At 37.1% G+C, this 21,918-nt stretch overlaps 1 protein-coding gene across 3 annotated transcripts in view; it reads left to right on the top strand.

The window, feature by feature from the left end:
- The first annotated feature begins 6,896 nt into the window (after positions 1–6,896).
- Positions 6,897–21,918, top strand: part of LOC126817245 (KH homology domain-containing protein 4) — a 36,468-nt gene continuing 21,446 nt past the window's right edge. For all 3 annotated transcript variants that reach the window (XM_056100125.1, XM_056100123.1, XM_056100126.1), the window contains exons 1-7: positions 6,897–7,010; positions 14,554–14,720; positions 15,594–15,683; positions 17,783–17,859; positions 18,639–18,691; positions 19,445–19,623; positions 21,275–21,361. Coding sequence is in view for 2 of the 3 variants with exons in the window: in XM_056100123.1 (XP_055956098.1) it covers positions 14,583–14,720; positions 15,594–15,683; positions 17,783–17,859; positions 18,639–18,691; positions 19,445–19,623; positions 21,275–21,361 (624 nt within the window). In the remaining variant the exon portion in view is untranslated. The remainder of the gene's footprint in view (positions 7,011–14,553; positions 14,721–15,593; positions 15,684–17,782; positions 17,860–18,638; positions 18,692–19,444; positions 19,624–21,274; positions 21,362–21,918) is intronic.

Raw genomic sequence — 21,918 nt, 5'->3', positions numbered from 1 at the left:
AAGAGACGGACGTCATGTACGTATTTATCAGTTGTTTCAACAAACTGAATAAAATCTACGACTTCTAACAATGGAACCCGGGAGAGAGTTGGTTGGGTACTGATAATAGACCCCCCCCCCCCCCCCCCAAGTTTCAGCTCAAAGTGCAGCAATGGCTAGAAAGGTATATATCGGGCCAATGCTTCAGGAATATGGATTTTTCTAGCATTTGGGCTTTTCTCAAGATCTGTATATTATGTCCCTTGTTAACCCTTGTTTTGTCAATAAGTCTATATTACCTTACCATACATTGTCCCTTGCCAGTCATAATTAGTCATAATAGTATAAAATTATCTTATTTTTAAGATGTTAAATTGAGTTTGCCAGTTGGAACTAAATTCACCCAATCGTAGCTAAAAACATGCACATCGGATCAGTATCTCAACTTTTTTTTTTAGCTACGAGAACGTAGCTAAGGATTTCCATTCATGATAAAGGGGAAATAACTCCATTTACCGATAAGACAAGATAAGATGTTTATTGCATCAAAACGTCCATGAAGGACAGCATGCATACATATACATTTAGACATAGTCATATAAAAAAACACCAGAGAAAACTAGCAGTAGCAACGATAACATAGACATGAATATCAAAATGCTCATAAACTCCTCTACTTTAATAAATTATAAAATAAATCAAGTATCTGCTGAAGAGATACGCACAGCTTTCAAAAAAATTAAAAGAAAAAAAGCCAATGGCCCAGACCTAATTTTGAATGAAATGCTAATTACATCTAATGAATATATGATTGACCAGTTTCTTAAACTCTTTAATCTAATACTTAAGTCAGGTACATTCCCCCACTCATAGGGGGAGTCTTTTATCATACCAATTTATAAAAAAGGAGACAAACTTGACACAAACAACTATAGGGGTATTGCCCTTGCGAGTTGCCTGAGCAAATGTTTTCTCTCCATAATAAATAAACGTGTAACCGATTATCTGGAAGCACACAGCCTTATTGACGCAGCTCAGTGTGGTTTTAGAGAAAACCACAGAACAGTGGACAATGTTTTTTATTCTGAAAACCATAATAAACAAGCATAAATGCAATAAAGAAAACCTGTTCTTCTGTTTTGTGGACTTCTCAAAAGCCTTCGACAATATCTGGCGAAAAGGTCTATTTCTGAAACTTCTAAAACATAACATCTCTGGCAATATATTTAACCTCATATACTCAATGCACGAAAACACCTCGTCTAGAGTCAAAACTACTGATGGGCTTTCTAACTCAATAATTTCAAATATGGGTGTAAAACAAGGCTGTGTTCTAAGTCCTACCCTCTTCAATATCTATATTAATGATCTTCACACTTATTTAACCAATTTTGATAACGATGCACCCACTCTAGATAATACCAAAATTTCACACCTTCTCTTTGCTGATGATTTAGTTCTGATTTAATCTACAGATATTGGTCTTCAAAAGAGTCTAAACTCCTTGGGACAGTTCTGTTCAGACTGGAAATTAGATGTAAACACAGATAAATCTAAAATAATGCTCTTCTCTAATAATAAGAACAAAATTAATAAAAAGTTCCATATTGGAATTCATAACATGGAAAATGTAAATACGTATGTGTATCTGGGTGTATGTATATCCAACAACTCTAGCTTTAAACAGGCCATGTCAGACTTAGGGAAAAAAGCGAAAAGAGCCTGGTACAGTATCAGAAATAAAGTTTGCACATCTGACTATATTCCTACCGAGATATATGGGGAGCTGAATTGGTACACAGCAAAAAATTCTCAGTTGAAAAATGGGACAAAATTAATCTAAACCAACTAACTATAAAAATATGCAAATCCATTTTGAATCAACCACTTAAGTCGACCAACCTTGGATGTATTGCGGAACTAGGAATCTTCCCACCAACGTTAGACACTTATATTTCCTCTACTTTCAGCAGCCTATACTGAAGATAAAACTATATCCTCTAAAAATGAAAAATTATCTTGGTCAGCCGCAATCAATAATTTAACTTCGAAACTCCAAATAAATCATGTTCATTTGCTAAATAAAGAAAATATAAAGAAATCCCTCGAATCAAAATTTAACTCCTTCTACCACATATCTTCTAACTCCAATAACAGCAAATTACGTACATATTTCATCTCAAAACCTACTGTTACCAACTGTCCAGACTATTTATATTCGGTTAAAAATAGAGATCATAAGAAAGCTATGACCACACTTAAACTCAGTACGCATCACCTAGAAATAGAGAGGGGCCGATACAAAAACATTCCTGTTGATCAGCGTCTATGCAAATTTTGCGATTTAAATTCGATCGAAAACGAGCAACATTTTTTGCTATACTGTAGCAAGTATGAAGAAATACGCCAAGCCCATTTATACCCAGCCTTCTCGGCAAATCCTAAGATTTCCTACAATTTTATTAATCTCTTTACACCACCAAAATTGATTGCCAAGGCAGTGGCTTTATATGTGTTTTTGGCTTTTGATAAGAGAGCTAAATCAAATTTGGTGGCAACTACATGTAACTGAAACCCCTTCCATTCACTTGATTTGGTATTTGTTTATTTGGTGCAATGTCTATTTTTCTGTCTTGTCCGCAGGTTTATCTTGTAGATTTTTGTTTTGCGTGTAGTGCGGTCCTCCTGCAATTACTATTTGATATACATGTACAGTTGTACATGTAGTATACTGTTTGCTGAGAAAAGGCACTTTCAGTTGTAAAAAAGGGCAATGTCGAAAAATAGGGGGGGGGGGGGCTCCCCCCTCCCTTGGATCCGCCTCTGGATGATTGTACTTCATGCGTACTTTTATAGTATTTTGTCTCTGCTGAAAAGACATATTTAAAGTCACTTTCAGTTGTAAAAAAGGGCAATGTCGAAAAATAGGGGGGGGGGGCTCCCCCCTCCCTTGGATCCGCCTCTGGATGATTGTACTTCATGCGTACTTTTATAGTATTTTGTCTCTGCTGAAAAGACATATTTAAAGTCCCCGATCCTGGCCGTTCATTTTTCCGGACATAATATTTAAATTCAAACATTGCGAAAAATTAAAATAAGTACCTATATTTTGCAATCTGTATTTTGGATTGCCTCCGCAGTCACAGTTGCCGTTAGTGGGGTGTGGTATGTCGGCATATATTCAATGCCCGTATAAAGATGTTACCCAACAGTTTTATAGGTGACGTTGTTTTTTTATTTTGTCCGACTGTTTCAAAATTCCACATATCTTTGTAACTAACCAATTTTTGTGCTGAAATATTTGAGAGATTCAACATTCGCCAGAAGGGTGGATTGGGGAGGGTCGCATTTGGCATTTTTTTAAAATATACCTTCACGACAACAAAACGTGTCAAGCTTCAAAGAAGTTAATTGTGCATGCCTAGATATACTGCCTTTGCTGGTCCTGTTGGGACAGGTAAATATGCATATAACTCACTCCTGAGCAGGGACGTAACTAGCTCAGAGCAACGAGGTGGAGCGAGAAGTGTTCTCGGGGGTGCTGTGAAATTGATGGACAATGTATATCTATTGTTGTTATGGACAACAATTTTTTTCACAGGGGGGCGAAACTTTTTGCAGCCCCCCCCCCCAGTTACGGGCCTGCTCCTGATCTGTTCATATCTTATAAAATGTTATAAAATATCTCAAAAGGAACAATCAACATGTCCTTTATTATGTAAAACGTAGAAATATATTTGTATATATCAACCTTCAACGAGCTATAGAATATATTTATTTGGCTGGGTCCGCTCGAGCCAGGTTTTTACTTTTCTTTGTTGAGAATTATGAGTATCGGTAGAAAAAAATAAAAACTGGGACAATATTGCGCAAACATGTGAAATAAGAATAAGAATGTCACAAAATGTTCAAAGGTAACATGAAACAATTTTCACTTTACATTTCCTTTGTCATAGGTTTATTCTGGGAAAAATCGTAAGAAAAAGGTCAAAAATTCGTTTGCCCCATTACGCTCGACATCGAGGAAGAACCTCGTTGGCACCCCCACTTTTCTAAATTCTTGTATGTTCTGCTCCTGAATATTGTGGCTTCCAGGGGATTCGAATTCTTGTCAGAGGTGCAGAAACAGGGGGTTTGGCAAGGAATTGCGGTCGTTTCATCGTTCGGTTATGACGTAGCTTTAACGAGAGCCGCGGTGGCTCCGTGCCTCTGGCGAGGTCACTAGCTGGCTAACTAGGGGTTCTCGGCATTTTTCGGGTGGTTTCTCTTTGTCCGTTGTCATAATAGATGATTTAACAAGAAATCATGTCTGGTCGTTCTGGCGGGAAGAAAACCCGAGGTCAAGTCTAGTGTAAAAGTTCACCAGGATTTTCAGACATGGTTTCCCCTTGGCAGTGGTGTATATATTGGTGTGCACATTAAAGAGAGAGAGAGAGAGAGAGAGAGAGAGAGAGAGAGAGAGAGAGAGAGATGGGGTTTAACGTCTACTCGACACAAACTAGGTCATTTCGGGACTAACATATGGTTTAATTTTATTTCAATAATTCGCTTGCGCGTAGGGGTCTTTAGCAGTGGGAGGAAACCGGAGGACCTGGAGAAAACCCACGAGGTTGGATGCACATTAAAGATCCCTTGGCAGTTCTAACATATTTTACGGGGTTAAACTAAAACATCACTCCAATACAATGTTTATCAGGTTTAAGTCAGGGGGTGCCGTATTCATATTATTTTCATGAGTTTTACATATTGAATGTTACGCTTGAGTTATGAACAACACGACAAAGAGAGTTCAGTAGGGGAATTTTTATGAGGAGGATCCAAATGAAACAAAACTTGATCACATAACTTTAGTTTATGAGGATGTATATTTGTTAACTATATACATATATACATATACACATTAATATTTACAAGAATGTTGTATAGATATTTAAAGTATTTTGTACATTTTGTGTATTATGAATGGATTTCAAAAAGTAAACATAAGTGTTTGTGTTTTAATTTGTACATTGTTTTATACAGATAGAATCTTAACTAATCCTAATAATTGTTGTAAATAAATAGGAGTTAGGGCCTACTATGTAAATTTTTTTGGGGGGTGGGGGGTGGGGGGGTCAAGTATATACAGCCCCCCCCCCCCCCGAAAAACAATTGGGGGTGTCGGACCCCCCCCCCCCCCCGACACCCCCATGTGTGACGCCCATGGTGATTTTGACAAACATCGTCGATTTAGGACTTAAAATGTCGGTCAACTAGCTTAGTGTCTGCTCTCTAGCGGAGGTAACTGTAGACAGGCAGTCTAAGTTTAATATGGTGCACCTCTATGCGTTAAGCCCTGGGTTCCATTTCCACCAGAGGAAATTAGGTGAGATGGGTGCGTGGGAAAAGCGGAAATTGTGCTTTTAAAAGGTTCTGAAATAATTATTTTAAAAAAGCTTTAGTTCGTTCGTTCCTGGGGTTTTACGTTCACTTCCACCTCGGGTGATATCGCAGACAAGCAAAAAAAAAATGATTTCATAAAATAGATATGGAAACCAGGGGCGGATTGGGGCCGGGAACCGGCCCGGGTTCCCGCGTCGGAGTGGCCCCTTTTACTGACCGCGGAGCCCGGATGGGGGGGGGGCTCTCCCCCGGGAAACTTTTGAAAAATGAACCCCAAATATGCGATTTGGTGGCATATCTGATTATAACCTCTGTCAAATAATATATTTCATAAATCGATTAATTTAGGCCAAGACCACGACCTGGAAGTAATTTACAACCATCAACCTGTGAAATTATCATATCGTCATATTATTAATTAACGTATTATCATTGTATCGTCAAGAGTCAAGAGAATTTAACTGGTTAAAAAATGGATTAGTTGAGAAAATGTTGACCATTTGATTAACCAGTTAGGAATATTGAATAAGTAGGAATATTTTCATTGAAAAATGCCCCATTTTTGTTGCCGGACACAGTGGTACAGAGTGACGAAAGAGAAATTCATGAAAGCTGCTTTTCGAATTTTTGGATTTGTTGTTCCAGGTAAATTATTTTACCTTGACTCCGAATTTGAACATTTGACACACTACATATTGATTAATGAACATAGCATTAGTTCAGATAATGAATATTCGAGTATAAGGCCACACAAATTTAATTATGAGAATTGCATTACCCTCGACATTTTTGTCAGGAGCGGCTGGCGGAAATAAAAATAAAAAATAAAATTTGATCTTGGACGCAAAATATAGCTACCTCGACAGTGTCGGGTGAATCCGATGAAATTTTCGGATGAAATTCGGAATCCCCATTGCAGGATTCCGAATTCCGGCCCACACCCAGCACACCCGGCGCAGAAAGTCTATTATACCAGCCCATTCCAGACTCCAGTGATGGCGTGGCGGCCCGTTAAAGCCACCGGCCACATACAACATGATCATCATCGCTCCATGACCGGTCCAATACCTCCCCCCCCCCCCAATATAATGTTCAGCAGAAAATGTTTTTTTTTTAGACGAATTGGACAAAATTATTTTTTTCATTTCCGACCGGCCCTTCGGGCAATCGCCCGATGGTCCAATCCGCCCCTGATGGAAACAGATCATCAAATATTTCTACGAATGTATCGGGTGAAATTGCATGTTCATTGTCTCTATTTCCAGCTTATGTATCTCAAGTTTTTCATGGTGAACCTCATACATGCTTTTGGGCAAGAATTTGCCACATGTTGCTCCATCTGTGGCAGAAAGCGTTCTTCCCAACGAAAATTTGGGCAAAGGTTAGAACCGGTTTAAGATACGAGAATTAACATTAAAGTCAATGGGGAAATATTTAGTGATCTGTGGCCGTATAATATTTCGACCAGGGAGAATGGGGTTCATAAATGGAGTTAATTCCCTTGACTTTGGATTTCGTGACGTCCTCGTGACGTAGTGCGCGTTGTCGTGCATGTTGAAGAAAGATGGCTGCGGGATACAAGTGATTGATATTTCCTTGCTGAAGAAATGCGTGTAAAGAATATCTATGCTTCACGCCAGACACAATTGGTACGTGTAATTTACTTACTTGTTTTGTGTAATTCATATTTGATGAATTTGCGATATAATAAGTGAACCAACCATTAATGTTGCAAAGATTTCCTCAGCTCCGGTCGTCCTGAAATGTTTTGACTTTTGTTTATTTTATCGGTCAACGTCAATACAGAGTACAGCGGCAGGGTGGTGACTCTGCAGGCTCCCCATCCCATGGTATGCGACTGATTTGGACCTGGATTCAGACCAGATTCTTCCTTGATTCGGACCATGTAATAACTCCGGTTCGGAACATTGTTATTATTGCATTATTTGAATGACAAGGGTATTAATTTAAAATATGTTTGCATCAAATCAATATCGGCAATATGGATTTATGATACAAATGACAATAATGAATAAATAGTATAATTATTAGTGATTGATTACTTCAATGACAGTGAGCTAAATCATGGAAAATGTCTTTCAGGTTACATGCAATGATGTAGGCCTCCTAGTCCTACTGTCTGAACCGTGCGTGGTAAATGGATTTCGTCGATTGTGAACAAACTACTGAATAATTGTTATTAAAAACTTGCCTTTGTGTTTGAAATCACCTCCGGTTGAATAGAATCCATTGCACATTTGAATATCCCAATGAAAAGTCAATGTTTTTGCTTGTATTTTCGACTTGAGTTCATCACAACATTGTATATGTCACCAGATAAGCTTAACCATCTAAATATGTTGAAGGGGGCAATGGTTGACAAATTTTGACAGTCACATGTGATAAATAGAAAGACATGGAACTATCTGCCGATAATTAAACCGATGAACAGTATGATTTGTTGTTAATAATTTTTGGTATTTATATAAAAAAAATAATAACGTTATATACATGTACCTATTCAATGATTCAATGGTCTCGGCTATTAATTTTGCCGAGGCAAATGTAAAATACATCGGCATTTACAGATTTACCCCAGCTACAACAGATTGCCGTGGTTACAATGTAATTGACAGGAAATATTATAGGAATGTCGTTCTTTTTGTTCTGCACCTGTGTTCAAAAGAAATAATCCCACCCAACTCTCTAACCAAATAATTAATACAAGACTGGAACGAAATAACGGACTACATGTTTGTAAACGGTCAAACTCAATACTGGTCCGAGAGCAATAGCCTATTCATACTATACACCGTTACGATAGACAAACCTTGCTGAGGCCCCCTTATACGAAATGATCTGTCCCGATAAGTGATGTAATTAGCTTCCATGTTAATATTTTTCGATGTCCAAGTTTGTGCGGAGTTCAATTTTAAACGACAGAACTTTTTTATTCGCTGAGATACGAAGTTGTACAATGGATTTTATTTAACCGGAGGTAATTTTAAACACACAGATAAGTTTATAATAACCAAAGTCAAGTAGTTTGTTCATAATCGAAGAAATCCGTTTAAAATTTACGATGGTTCAGACAGTAGTCCTAGTTCAAATGTGATTTTCAAATTGTGAACTTAATTCTGTGTGATATAGAAGAACATTGGAGATATTATTGACTATATTATCTGAAGCTATAGTCCGAGCATTTACTCCAATGATATCAAATGCGATTGGCGATATCTCAATTATCCCAGTTCACCCAAAGCCAAAACTAGCAAATATTGCCATTACCAGTAATGATCTCGTCTATCCCGTATTATCAAATGATAACCTCATAACTAATATCCTCAAATACCAGTATAAATATATTACTGTAATGACTGTGCGATAATGAATGAAGTTGAAAGAAATAAAGGCTGTCGGTGTAAAATGTTTAAAATCCTTAAAATATCATTTTATGTGTGTGAAATCAAATAACACTTAAACATACATTATGCAACAGCTAAATCTGTCTATTGCAGGCCTTAACTATTAGTTTTTAACTATTATAGTGAGAACTGCCAACTCGTTATCTAATCTCCCATAATGTATCTTTAAGTAATTCTAAAATCTGATTTTAAATGCCTTGTTTTTATTTAACAAAATACATGTAACTACATATACATGTGTAATTCAACTCCTCAATTGGCATCTATCTAGCTAGGTAGGATTAAATTACTACTACTACAGGTACAGGTATAACTACTTATTCATGTGTAAAATTTAGGTAACCTAGTTAATTAAATCACACCTTTAGTAGATGTTAATTAATGACAAGCCTTGAGCAGGGGTCAAAATTCGTGAAATTGGAACGAAGGCATTTTTTTCAAAAAATGCCACAGTAATTCCTTCGTCACTACGGCCGTTTTTATTTGCACTAAGGCAAAACTTTTAATTTACTTTCGTCACTACGGCATTTTTTTAAACTGGGAAACTTTGACATATACATGTATATCGATATTATTACGGAATTTGTCTAGAATTAGGTCACCACAACACCCTTAAATTTAGGTACACCGCAGTCCATATGAATATCGTAATATGAATCTGTTTTATTTCTTCGAAATCAGAAAACCTAAAAATTCTTGCAAGTCCGCGAATCTGCTTTGGCTCAGCGACACCAAGATTCGTGCAATTCTATAATCCGTATCCACGTGAATGGTTAGCATGTGCACGCTGTATCATAAGGTCTGTTATTGAGTCAACTGGTGTGGTTTCTATTCCCTGGTTGTATGTGACAAGGAGTAGGATTGCCTGTCCAACCTCGTGGGTTTTCTCTGGGATCTCCGGTTTCCTCCCACTGCCAAAGACCCCTACGCAAAACCGAATTATTGAAATGAAATTGAACCATGTTATGTTAGTCCCGAAATGACCTAATTTGTGTCAAGTGGATGGTAAACCTTATTTATCTCTCTATTTTTATTATAACAGTACCCCAGTGAGTAAGATGGTGGCTTGCTAACCTGGAGGGCTTGTGTCTATTCCCTCACAGCACATGTATGCTCGTCTTCATTAGCCCTGTTCATAGCAGAACGCAGTAAGACTTTAAACCCCATTTCATTCAATAAAGATTACAGATGTGATGCATTGAAAGGAATTCATTTATTGTTACTGTCTGATTTTCCGACGTGGTTTCCCCTTGTCATTGGTGAAGGCCGGAGGGTCTGACAAGGACAGCTGTCTATCCATTTGGATGGGATGAAAAACAGAGGTCCTGTGTACACATTGGCATGCACGTAAAAAATCCTGTCGCAGTTGGAATTCGATATAAGAGTAGGCTGTAGCACCATTATCCGGGCAAAATTTATCTCATAGCACACTGTATGGCAAATAGAGTATGCCCAGTCAGAGCAGAACAGTAGGATGTCGATTAAACCCCATTTCATTTCATTTAATTTATTACTGTTCTCTGTAGAGATACATACAACTGTTAACTCTAGGATAAAGTAAACACAATAAGACAGTTGTCATTTACTAAATATACATTGTGGAATATAGCCTAACCAACGGAAAAAATCCAAAGTATTAAATATATTTCTTACTTTAAGAGACATTCAAACGAAAAACAAAATGTTTCGACTTCCTCGGAAAACAAGAATTTTGTAAGAAAACAAAAAAAACAATCAGTTGTTGTATAAAAAATGTAAAAACATGTTGATTATTTGTATTGGTCAGGGAGGAGTTGATATCGACCTATTGTTACCAGGGTGAAAGAATGTAAATACAAGATTGGGGGTTTGATAGTCAAATTTGGTACAATACCAGACATAATTCCCCCTCCCTTAAAACAACATTCAATATTCTCAATCTATCTTCAATTCTTGTCTTTTGTTTCCTTTCAATTCCATTTTGTTGTTTTCTTAGTTGAGTATTGTATTTTGTGGCTGTAGTAGGGTTGTTCTAGCCAGGGAATATTTTGTAACATGTAAGTACATTGTAGTCTGTTCCAGGAAATATCTATCTGTGTTATTCCAGGGAATATCTGGAACGGTACTAGTCACTGATACCCAGTATAACTAGATCTTAATAACCACCCTCTACACATGTATAGTCTTTAATTACCAGTCACTCTGTCCTGGGTATATTTTACAGTGTATATCCAACTGTCTGGATGTAGGACAGTCTGTCCTCAAGTTTTTTTTTATTGTAGTCAGTTCAAGGTGTTCACGGTTATACATTATTGACTTTCCTCCTGTGATTACTCACGTTTTTCTAAAACATTCCAACTTTCTTACAAAAATGTTGACATTTAAAGATGTATTATGTAAGATTCAGTATCCACTGCAGAGGATATTAACGGGATATGTTCGAAAGATGGCGCCTCCTTTTATCTCGGCAACAATCTTGTGATGGACCTCTTTTTAATGTGATTGATTCCAAGCGGGGAGATTATCTACCATTTACGCAAACAAATTTTTAAACGATACACTACATGTAAATGTGGTAGAAATTTTCTCCTTCAACAAGCATTACAAAATGTAAAATATTTGAGAACATTTTACTGTGGATATCAAGTTAAGTTGTGGAAAATTCAATATTTCCAGAAACACTTTTCTGAAATTTTAATGTTTGTGGGGGGTTGGATGGTAGAATGGTTAGCACGTGCGCGTTGTATCATCAGGTCTGTCATTGAGTCAAATGGCGTGGTTTCGATTCCCCGGTTGTATGTGACAAGGAGTAGGGTTGCCCATCCAACCTTGTGGTTTTTCTCTGGGTCCTCCGGTTTCCTCCCACTGCTAAAGTCCCCTATTATTATTGAAATTAAACTGAACCATGTGTTAGTCCCAAATTGACCTACATGTAGTTTGTGTCGAGTGAATGTTAAACATATGCAGTTCCATATGAATATAGTCGAAAATAGTCCAAAAAGCACATATTAAAGATACATTATGAGAGATTAGATAAAAAGCTGGCAGTTCTCACTATAATAGTTAAAAAATAGATAATGTAAACAGAATTTGCTGAAAATTTCAATCAAATTGATCCACTATGAACCGCGATTTTAGCGATTGAATTTTCCGCCTAGCCTCGTTCATCATTACTAAAGTCGGTAGGATAAAAAACAGTCTCGATTATCCATTTAATAATTACATTATGACTGGAAGTCGAACAGCAAATCGGAACCTAAGCCAATAAACATCGCAGGCTGGCATTTACATCGAGAGTTGATTATGGTCTGGATAAGTTAATTATGTCTAATTAATAATTGAGATAACATTTCAGGCCTAAAGAAAGACCTGCAATAGTCAAATTTAGCACTTGCGTAATGTGTGTTTGAGGACAATCTTATGCACCTTAGTAAATTCTACACAGGATTTTTTAAATTATTATTTTGTGAATCAACAATGTTTAAATACTTCCCCGTTGTCTTCAGGAAATAGTTGATATGAAGATCCCATGTTTCACTGTAAGATAGTAACATCAATATTGATTGAATAGTAATTCTTGTTTTTAAATTCAAATATTGTTGAGTTAGAGAGAGAGAGAGAGAAATGGGGTTTAACTCCACTTGACACAAACTAGGTCTTTTCGGGACTAACAGATGGTTCAATTTAATTTCAATAATGCGTTTGCTCGTAGGGGTCTTTAGCAATGGGAGGAAACTGGAGAAAACCAACGAGGTTGGTGTTGAGTTAGAGGTTTAGATGCATTAATGTAATAAACACTATAATATCCGGTAGACATGTTACAGATAAATTTTCATGGTAATGTGAATTTTTTGCCAATTTATAGAATGATTCATTATAAAATACGTGTGTCAAGTATCAGGGTTAAACTAATGGCATCATGGGAATTACGGAAAGCGGAATCCTGATTCATCAAAATACCATAGCAACACTAGAAAATAATTGTTCAAATATTGTTATTTTAACATTGAATTTCACATGAAATTAACAGATATGGGATGCTGTATTTCTCATGTTGAGTGTTCTGAATAAATACTTGAAAATAAACCAATTACTGATCGTATTTTAGACGTGAGCCAAAACATATTGAAACAGGAGAGATAACAGGTTAGGGTGTTATTTTGTTTTGTTTTGTGAGGCCGTTTTAAGGACATCAATGACAAGAGTTTATTGATCAAGATGAACATTTGACGGGACAGTTTATTGATGAAAATGAACATCTGACACGGACTTGATGTGGTTACGTTTATTGGTTTTATTTCGTTGCTCAGCGTTTGTACGAGTTACTAACAAGTGAAGGCAAGTAGGATCAAGTATTGTCGAGGGGTTATAATATAAAGCGTTCTGTTACCAGTCTTGTTTGTCTGTTGGCTTATTTAACTGTCGTGGTGTCTTAGTACAGGTTAACTTTGGGGTCACATTAAGCCCTAAACAATTTTTTAAGGTAAAAAGACGAGTTAAGGGATTATGTACTATGTATCAAGTCTTCTTGGTGGCAAATTCCTGAAGAGACAAATTCACTCTTCCTAGTTAAAAACTCAACAAGTTACATGTAATTACTTCAGTAACATCCTGTTATAGTATTATTTTCTTGAAATTTTAGTGGTGTTGTCTATGTTCAGTTAGTATAGGGGACTTAGTGGTGTGGTCTAGGGCTCTCAGTGAGTGTAGTGGTGTTGTCTAGGACTCTGTGTAGTGGTGTTGACTCAGTGAGGATAGTGGTGTTGTCTCTGACTCAGTGAGGGTAGTGGTGTTGTCTAGGACTAGGTGAGGTTAGTGGTGTTGTCTATATACTGTATATACTGTGTGGCTCAGTGAGCATAGTATTAGTTCAGGTTTGATCCTGGTGTTGATGGCCTAGAAAATTCCTAAGGGTGTTTGGGCTAGTTTTTGATGGTGCAGTCATTCAGATGTCTAGGTCCTCAGTTTATTGACAACACGTTTAATATACATGTACCCCATAGCACGCCACATGGTGTATGCTCGTCTTTACTAGCTATTTTAAACCAGGTTTTATATTTCAACCTAAAATCTGTTTTTGTCCCAGTGCTGTGTATAATTTTCATTTTTCGGACACCATCTTAATTTTTTCCACAACTTGATTAAATCCAAGCAAAAATGTACTCAAATGGAATATTTAACATTGAAGTTAACTCATAGATCTTTATCACTGACCTGTATTGAATGACTATCAAGTATACACAGTGGATGCCGAATAATGGTGACAAATTTTCAATTATGAAATGATTTTGGATCAGAGTCCTGTCTGGAAAGACAACACATAATTTTGTAGGAATATTACTGACATAAATTTGAATTTCGCACGGGAATTAAATAATATGAAAAATAACGAAGTGTACCAATTTTTTTTATTACGTACGAATTTGAATATTTTGTGGACAAGTGATTTTTGTGTGTGGTCTAAAACTGACTGCTTAAATAATAAAAGAGTTATGTCCCTTTATTTTCGGTAAACATATCTGACAAGAAAAATGTTGAAATCCCAACGCTGGTCTGGATATAAGGCACTTGTCATAGATATTGTCAGGTGCATGAAATAAAATAGGGGTTTAACGTCCTACTGTTCTGCTCCAACTGGACTAATCGTCAGTCTTTTTCAAGTACATAAATTCAGTCTTTGTTAGCACAGATTTGTTGGGTTATTTTCCTGGGTTTTTTTAATATGAAAAAAAAAAAAGATACATGATCGCGATTGTGGACTTGATGTTCTTCTGTATTATATTTTCAGATATGAAGGTTTTAGAGTAAAACAGAAAGATGTACAATAGATATAACCAAAATAAAAGTAGCCTAGAAGCTGCATCCGAGGCAGCGGCTAAAGTTAACGCCATGTTAATTGCAGAAGGAAAATTAAAACTGTCTCAAGTCAATCAACATTATCAAAGTCGAGCAAAGGTAAGAACATGTAATTAAGTAAAATTTGCTTCAGTGACCGTTGCAAAATTTCAACACTTGTGTTCAACCTGTCCACCGGCACACATGGTTTCTTCAAAAAAAAAAAAGGGAAAAATATTAAAGATATTATTGATTACATTATTAAGGTGAAGTTACATGTACTAAACTGACATGTTTATAATATTTAAAGTGGAGATCTTAAGCAAGGAATTTTCGTTCAAATAGTAATCTTCGGTGACCGGAAAATTTACCAATTATACATTAATGATGTATCAGTACTAACCACTTGAAGTCAAATCTTAATCAAATACATTTTTCATAGTAGAAATAAATAAATGTAGATATTGTTCATTACCGGCAATAACACTAACAGTTTTAGTTATACCTGTGTCTGGAGGGTCACGGTGGCTAAGTGGGTAAGACCCTGGCTCGCTAGCCTGAAGGTCTGGTGTTCGATTCTTGCATTGGCCGAGAAAGTTCTTCCAGATTTTCCGGTGTGGTCCCCCCTTGTCAGTGATGCAGGATGGAGAGTCTGACAAGGACGCCTGTCTAGTCATTCGGATGGGACGAAAAACTGAGGTCCCGTGTATACATTGGCATGCACGTACAAGATCCCTTGACAGTTGGAATTCGATACAAGAGTTGGCTGTAGTGTCGCTGTCCGGGCAAAATTTCCCTCATAGCACACTGTATGGCGTATGCCCGTCTTTATTAGCCCAGTTCGGAGCAGAACAGTAGGACGTTAAACCCATTTCATTTCATTTATACCTGTATCTAAGAAAATGTCAGGCACTAGTGAATTAGTAGGCCTAGTTGTTATTTTGAACTAGATGTATATGTATAGTACAATGATATAAAACTGTGTATTTACAGCCTGGTGGTTTGTTTGTATCGGAGGTGGAGATAAATGATGCACCTCTAGCCAGTCGGAATATATTAACCAAGGGTACAACACAGGAAGATGTAAGTATTTACTCATAGTAGTCATAAAAACAGTGGCCTAATGGTCTCACACATGCACTTTAGATCATAAGGTTCATCCTTGAGGGGTGGGGGGTCCGATTGGTTGTATCATTGGTCTGTCATTGAGTCGACTGGCATAGTTTCGATTTCCTGGTTGTCCAACCATGTGGGTTTTCTCAGGGTCCTCCAGTTTCTTCCAACTGCTTAAAAAACCTACATGTAAGCAAATTATTGAAATAAAATCGAACCATACGTTAGTTCCAAAATGACCTAGTGTGTGTCGAGTGGATGTTAAACCCTATTAGTATTTCTCTCTCTTATTATTGTGTCAAGTGGTGTGGTTGCTATCCAACACTTGGGTGGTTGAATGGCCGAATGTTTAGCATGCACGCGCTGTATCATACGGTCTGTCATTGAGTCAACTGGCGGGGTTTCGATTCACAGGTTATACGTGACAAGGAGTAGGGTCGCCTGACCAAACTTGTGGGTTTTCTCCAGGTCCTCCAATTTCCTCCCACAGCTAAAGACCCCTACACGCAAGCGAATTATTGAAATAAAATTGAACCATGTGTTAGTCCCAAAATGACCTATGTGTGTTGAGTGGACGTTAAACCCCATTTCTCTCTCTCTTTCTCTGTCGCTGTCCAACACTTCTATGTGACAAGGAATAGGGTCACCCGCCTAAACTCTGGTCATCATTAGCCCAGTCGAGCTGAACAGTAGGACTTTAAACCCCATTTCATTTCACCTGCCTAACCACGTAAGTTTTTCCCGGATCCTATGGTTTCCTTCTGCTACTAAAGATCCCCTATGCAAAAGTGACTTGCTGATAGTGATAGTCCCAAAGTGATGTTAAACCGGCCCCACTCTCTCTTGAACATATTTTATTACTTGGAAGTGAGGAGATCAGACAAAAGTGACAAAAACAATAGATAAACTGTATGTTATGGTTAATGTTTACAGCAATGAAACATGTCTTTGTTTTATTTTAAATCTTGTAAACATTGTATTCATATTAACGTCTCGTTATATAAACAATTTACAAGATAAACACAATGTCAAATTGAGGAAATCAACACAACTGTAAAAAGTAAACACAGTTTGATCGCCCTAAATATCACCATTACTGTATTACTTCAATGGTGTTCTTATCTTTTAACATAGCTATTGACACATCACAGCTGTCAATAATCGTAAAAAAAACATGTTAACCTAGTAAGGCGCTGGCTAATTAAACATACATTATGCAAGAGTTAAATCTGTCTATTGCAGGTCTTTATTTAGGCCTGTTTCGAATTAAGGTTGTACGTGACAAGGAGTAGGGTCGCCCGTCCAACCTCGTGGGTTTTCTCCGGATCCTCCCGTTTCCTCCCACTGCTAAAGACCACTATGCGCATGCGAATTATTGAAATAAAATTAAACCATGTTAGTCCCGAAATGACCTAGTTTGTGTCGAGTGGACATTAAACCCCATTTCTTTCTCTTTATTTAGGCCTGAAATGTTATATAAACGATTAATTAGACATTAATTAACATGACAATCAACTCTTGATGCCATCGGATATCTCTGATATTAAGTAGATTAGAATGGTTCAGTCATGTTTTGATTTAATTTAAAAATGGAGGAGCGACACTTAGCTTCGAACAACCAGTACGGTGGTTGAAATTATTGCACGCGTCTTGTCATACCTTCAAAGGCTAATATCTTCTCTCGCAATAGAGTAATTTGGATGAAATTTTCAAATTATTCATTTTATATTTTCTATTTTGGAACTATTATAGAAGAATGGCCAGCTCTTTATCTAAATATTTCATAATGTATCTTTAACTAACATGTCAGTGGTTTCATTTCAGTGTTGGCCGTGAAAGTTCTATCGTTGTTCCCCCCCCCCCCCCTTGTCGGTGGTGCAGCATGGGGAGGGCCTGGCAAGGAACAGCCAAATGTAAAATAACCCTTGACCCTTGATGAAAAATGGACAGATACTCAGCTGTCTGGGAAAAATTTGCTTCTTTTTTTAACTATATTTATTGTGTTTTGACATCCTCAGTCAGTGAATTTCTAGGACAGTGAGTTTATGTATTTATTTGTATTTATTCAGATAATGAAATTAAGTGGTGCTGCTGTCTCTACGAGAGGTCGATACGTATCATTTGAACAGAAAGCAAATGGTTCAGAGTAAGTCATTATTAATAAAAAATTGCAATGAAAACGAAAATTTGCTAACCATTTGTAGATTTTTAGTAGCCTGTTTGTAACGATATGGAACCAGACTCTATTCTATTAGACTTAATTTTTGATGGTGCACTTTAGATCATAAGGTCTGTCATTTGAGTCTCTTTTCCGAGGTGGTTTCCCCTTGACAGTGGGGCAGCACGGAGGGCCTGACAAGGACAACTGTCTAATCGTTTGAATGGGATGAAAAACAGGTCCTGTGTACACAGGATGCACGTAAAAGATCCCTTGGCACTTGTGGTCCCAAGCTTTTCCTTAACAAAGGAGTAGTGTCACTGCTAAAGACCTATCTGCAAGCGAATTATTGAAATAACAGGCAGCTGTGTTTAATTATGTTCTCCTGATTTTGATTGTTTTTGTGTGTTTGAAGTATATGTTTGTGATATGCGCTTAGAAACCTTCACGTGTAATGAAGCGCTATATAAATCGAACAATAATAATAATAATAAATAAATTTGTATAAAATCTCTCTCTCTCTCTCTCTCTCTCTCTCTCTCTCTCTCTCTCTCTATCTCTTAGTTTTTGTCTATAGAATAATATGACAATACAATTGAATTGTGATTTTATAATAACTGTCATTCTTTTATTTCACATGAAAAAAAGTTTCAATTTCAAGAAGATACAAATATTTGTTGTCAGTTGTCTAAATGTGTACAACTATAAATGCCTGATGGACATCAAGAATCAATGAAAGAAGTTTATTTATTTTGTTTTTATTTCAGAGAAAGACCGCTATATTTATACATACAAGCTACAACACAGCAAGCTGTCAACAGTAAGTTTATTAAAACATCACACTGACAAACTAACTTGATGATATTGGCCCCAATATAAAGCCAAGGCGCTTGTTGCAGACAAATTAATAAAAACACGAAAATGGTCATTTGTCAGACAAATAAAACAATCTGATTTAAACACAGATCCTATTTCGTTTTGTTTTTTTATAGTTCAAAATTTCGTTTTACTTGTCTTTACTACACAGTTGTTATATAGCCTGCGTTCTGGATGTGAGGGATTAGCCAATGATCTATATTTTGTTTCCTTTTTTTTTATTTTATTATACTTTAAATGGCCTCTACTTCATGAAGATCTGACCGGTTGTAGCGGAAGGTCATGTCGGGTGTCATACGAGCGGCTTTTGACCCTTTGACGTCAACAATTGATTAACCTATCAGCGTTGATGTTTCTAGTGGGTTAGCCAAAAACTCGCCATAACAGACCGTTTTATTGGCTAATCCCTCACATTAACCAAAACGTGGGTTATATAACAACTCTTCCAGATCCTAGTGTAGTAAAGACAAGTAAAATGAAATTTTGAACTATAAAAAATGAAACAAGATAGGATCTGTGTTTTAATCAGATCGGATATGTTGTGGTCAAATTGGTCAGCCTTGAGATTATCTGTCTTTGGTTGGTATTTTGATTTTGTTTTCTGAAAAATGTGGATTAATCCACAAGAAATTTGTTCTTTTAGCAAAAAATGCAGATGCTTCGTTGTTACTTTAATTACGATATTGTTATTTTTTAGTTGCTATTAAAAAGGTGAATGAAATTTTAAAAGAAGGCAGTGAAGTTAAATCAAATTGGATTGATAATAATCAGTTTATGTCTCCGTCACCGGTTCCACAGATGGCACCACCAGGTCCACCACCCCCTGTATTACAACAAACAACTTTCTTCCGTCCTCAAGTTCAACAACAAGCTATGGTAAATATATACTCTATCTTTCTTCTACAATATGGTACAGATTGATGGGTTTCTTGATTGACATTCTGTTCAATTTGGTGGAATGGCAATCAGGTGACAGAGAATTGAGTCATGGCACAGTTTTATCGTTCCCAAGATGCAGTGTGAACAGAAATGTAACCTTATCAAATATTTTAGCTGTATTGGTTAAAGATGGGTTCTCAGAAAAGTATACAGGACAAAAATGTAAGGGTTCCCCTAATCAACAGCCCGACGATTAGGAATTTCTGCTTGCGTGATGTCAAAGGTCACACGCGAACATTGAGTGCTTGATGTACAAGTTGATAAACTTTATGAAGAGTTAGACGTACAACACTTTCTGAGATAAAAATGACGGAAAAAGACACAGGTAGTGGATAATCCGAGAATTTAATTAGGATTCAGTATTTGTAATAAATAGTAAGCGATTAAAGACAACATCGTCTTATGTATGCAATGAATTCTCCTCTGACTTCCAAGAGAGGTGAGTCACATGACGTAAACGTGACCTTGTTTGATCGAATTTTTATAGCAGGGCATTCCTTCGCAATTACGATGTTTGAGAAGGATTTGAAGCAAAATTATGACAAATTAATTAGTTTGAATATGTTTTTAGTCCATATATACCATTAAATCACCCAGTTCGTACACGGGAATGTATCTTTAAGATTGCATCTTATTCAGTTGGTGCATGCCGAATGGTTAGCGTGTGCGAGCTGTATCATAAGGTCTGTCATTGAGTCAACTGGCGTGGTTTTCGATTCCCCAGTTGTACGTGACAAGGAGTAGGGTTGCCTGTCCAACCTCTTGGTTTTTCTCTGGGTCCTCCAGTTTCCTACCACTGCTATAGACTCCTACATGCGAGCGAATTATTGAAATAAAATCGAACTATATGTTAGTCCCGAAATGACCTAATTTGTGTCAAGAGGATGTTAAACCTCATTTCTTTCTCTCTCTCTCTCACTGATAGTTCAATCTACCATGGCAATGTAAGAAACTTAATTCCTTATTTTTGTGCAGGACAAGAACAGCTCTATCGATGAAGATCCCATGTAAACTTTGGTGCATGTAAAATAACCATTGACATTTCTCTCATTGTACACTGCTGGAGTTTTCCCAGTCTTCATTAGCCCAGTCGCAGGCCACGAAATTTCAAATTTTGGCGTAACCAGAAAAATGGTTGCGGGTTTATGCTCTGCGTAACTATTTTCTTTGGTTACGTCAGATAACTATTGCGTAACCAATTGGTTACATAAAATGGTTGCGCTGTTTTCATGTTTTATCCAGATTTAAATGGTGCTATTATTCATTTCCACTTGCAGTGAATGTATTTTTTAAAGAAGTAACTTGACTAATTTATATTTTTTTATATTTAATATTTGTGCTATAATACAAATAATTTAGACCTGTGTCACAAGTCATCCTGTATAAAAATTGATCAAATATGAATAAATCTGTTAATGAAATTTGTTAACGTAACCGATATTTCAATTTGCGTAACTAGGAAATCGGTCGCATGTTTTTGAGGTGGCGCCACCGCACGTAACCGATTGGTATCGTTCGCGTGAAATTTCGTGGCCTGCAGTCGGTGCATAAAACCTGTGTTTATTTCATATGTATTTATTATTTATAGGTGACGTTTCTACAAGAGAAATTATATATTGGTTTAGAACATGCACCACCAGCTTTTGATGTTAAAAACAAGATTATTGGTCCAGCTGTAAGTTGTCATGATTATTTTATACCGTGTGCTTGATTATTTGGTTTGAGAAAATGGCTTATGTTGCTTGTGACAGTTCCCTGATGAGGAATAACAACCTGAAGTCCTATGTACACATTGGCGTTCACAGAAAAGAACCCTTGACAGTTGAAATTCAAGGAAGAACAGGCAGAAATGCTGTTTGGCAAGATTTCCATCACAGAACACCCCGAATGGCATCTGCCCATCTTCATTAGCCTGGTGGTGGTTGGGTGATCTAGTTCACGTGAAATCACAAGGTCGGTCGTTGAGCCAAGTGCCGTGGTTTCGAATCTCCGCATGTACATGACAAGGAGTAGAGTCGCCTGTCAAACCTCGTGGGTTTGCTCTGGGTCCTCTGATCTCCTCCCACTGCTAAATACACCTACGTGCAAATAAAATTGATGGCCGAATGGTTAGTGCGTGCGCGTTGTATCATACGGTCTGTCATTTAGTCAACTAGCGTGGTTTTGATTCCCCCATTATATGTGACAAGGAGTAGGGTCGCCTGCCCAAATCCTCTGGTTTCCTCCCACAGC

This window comes from Patella vulgata, chromosome 4, assembly GCF_932274485.2.
Source record: "Patella vulgata chromosome 4, xgPatVulg1.2, whole genome shotgun sequence".
NCBI lineage: Eukaryota > Metazoa > Mollusca > Gastropoda > Patellidae > Patella > Patella vulgata.
Note: the sequence above shows the minus strand (reverse complement) of the source record. Positions and strands in the feature narration are given on the sequence as shown.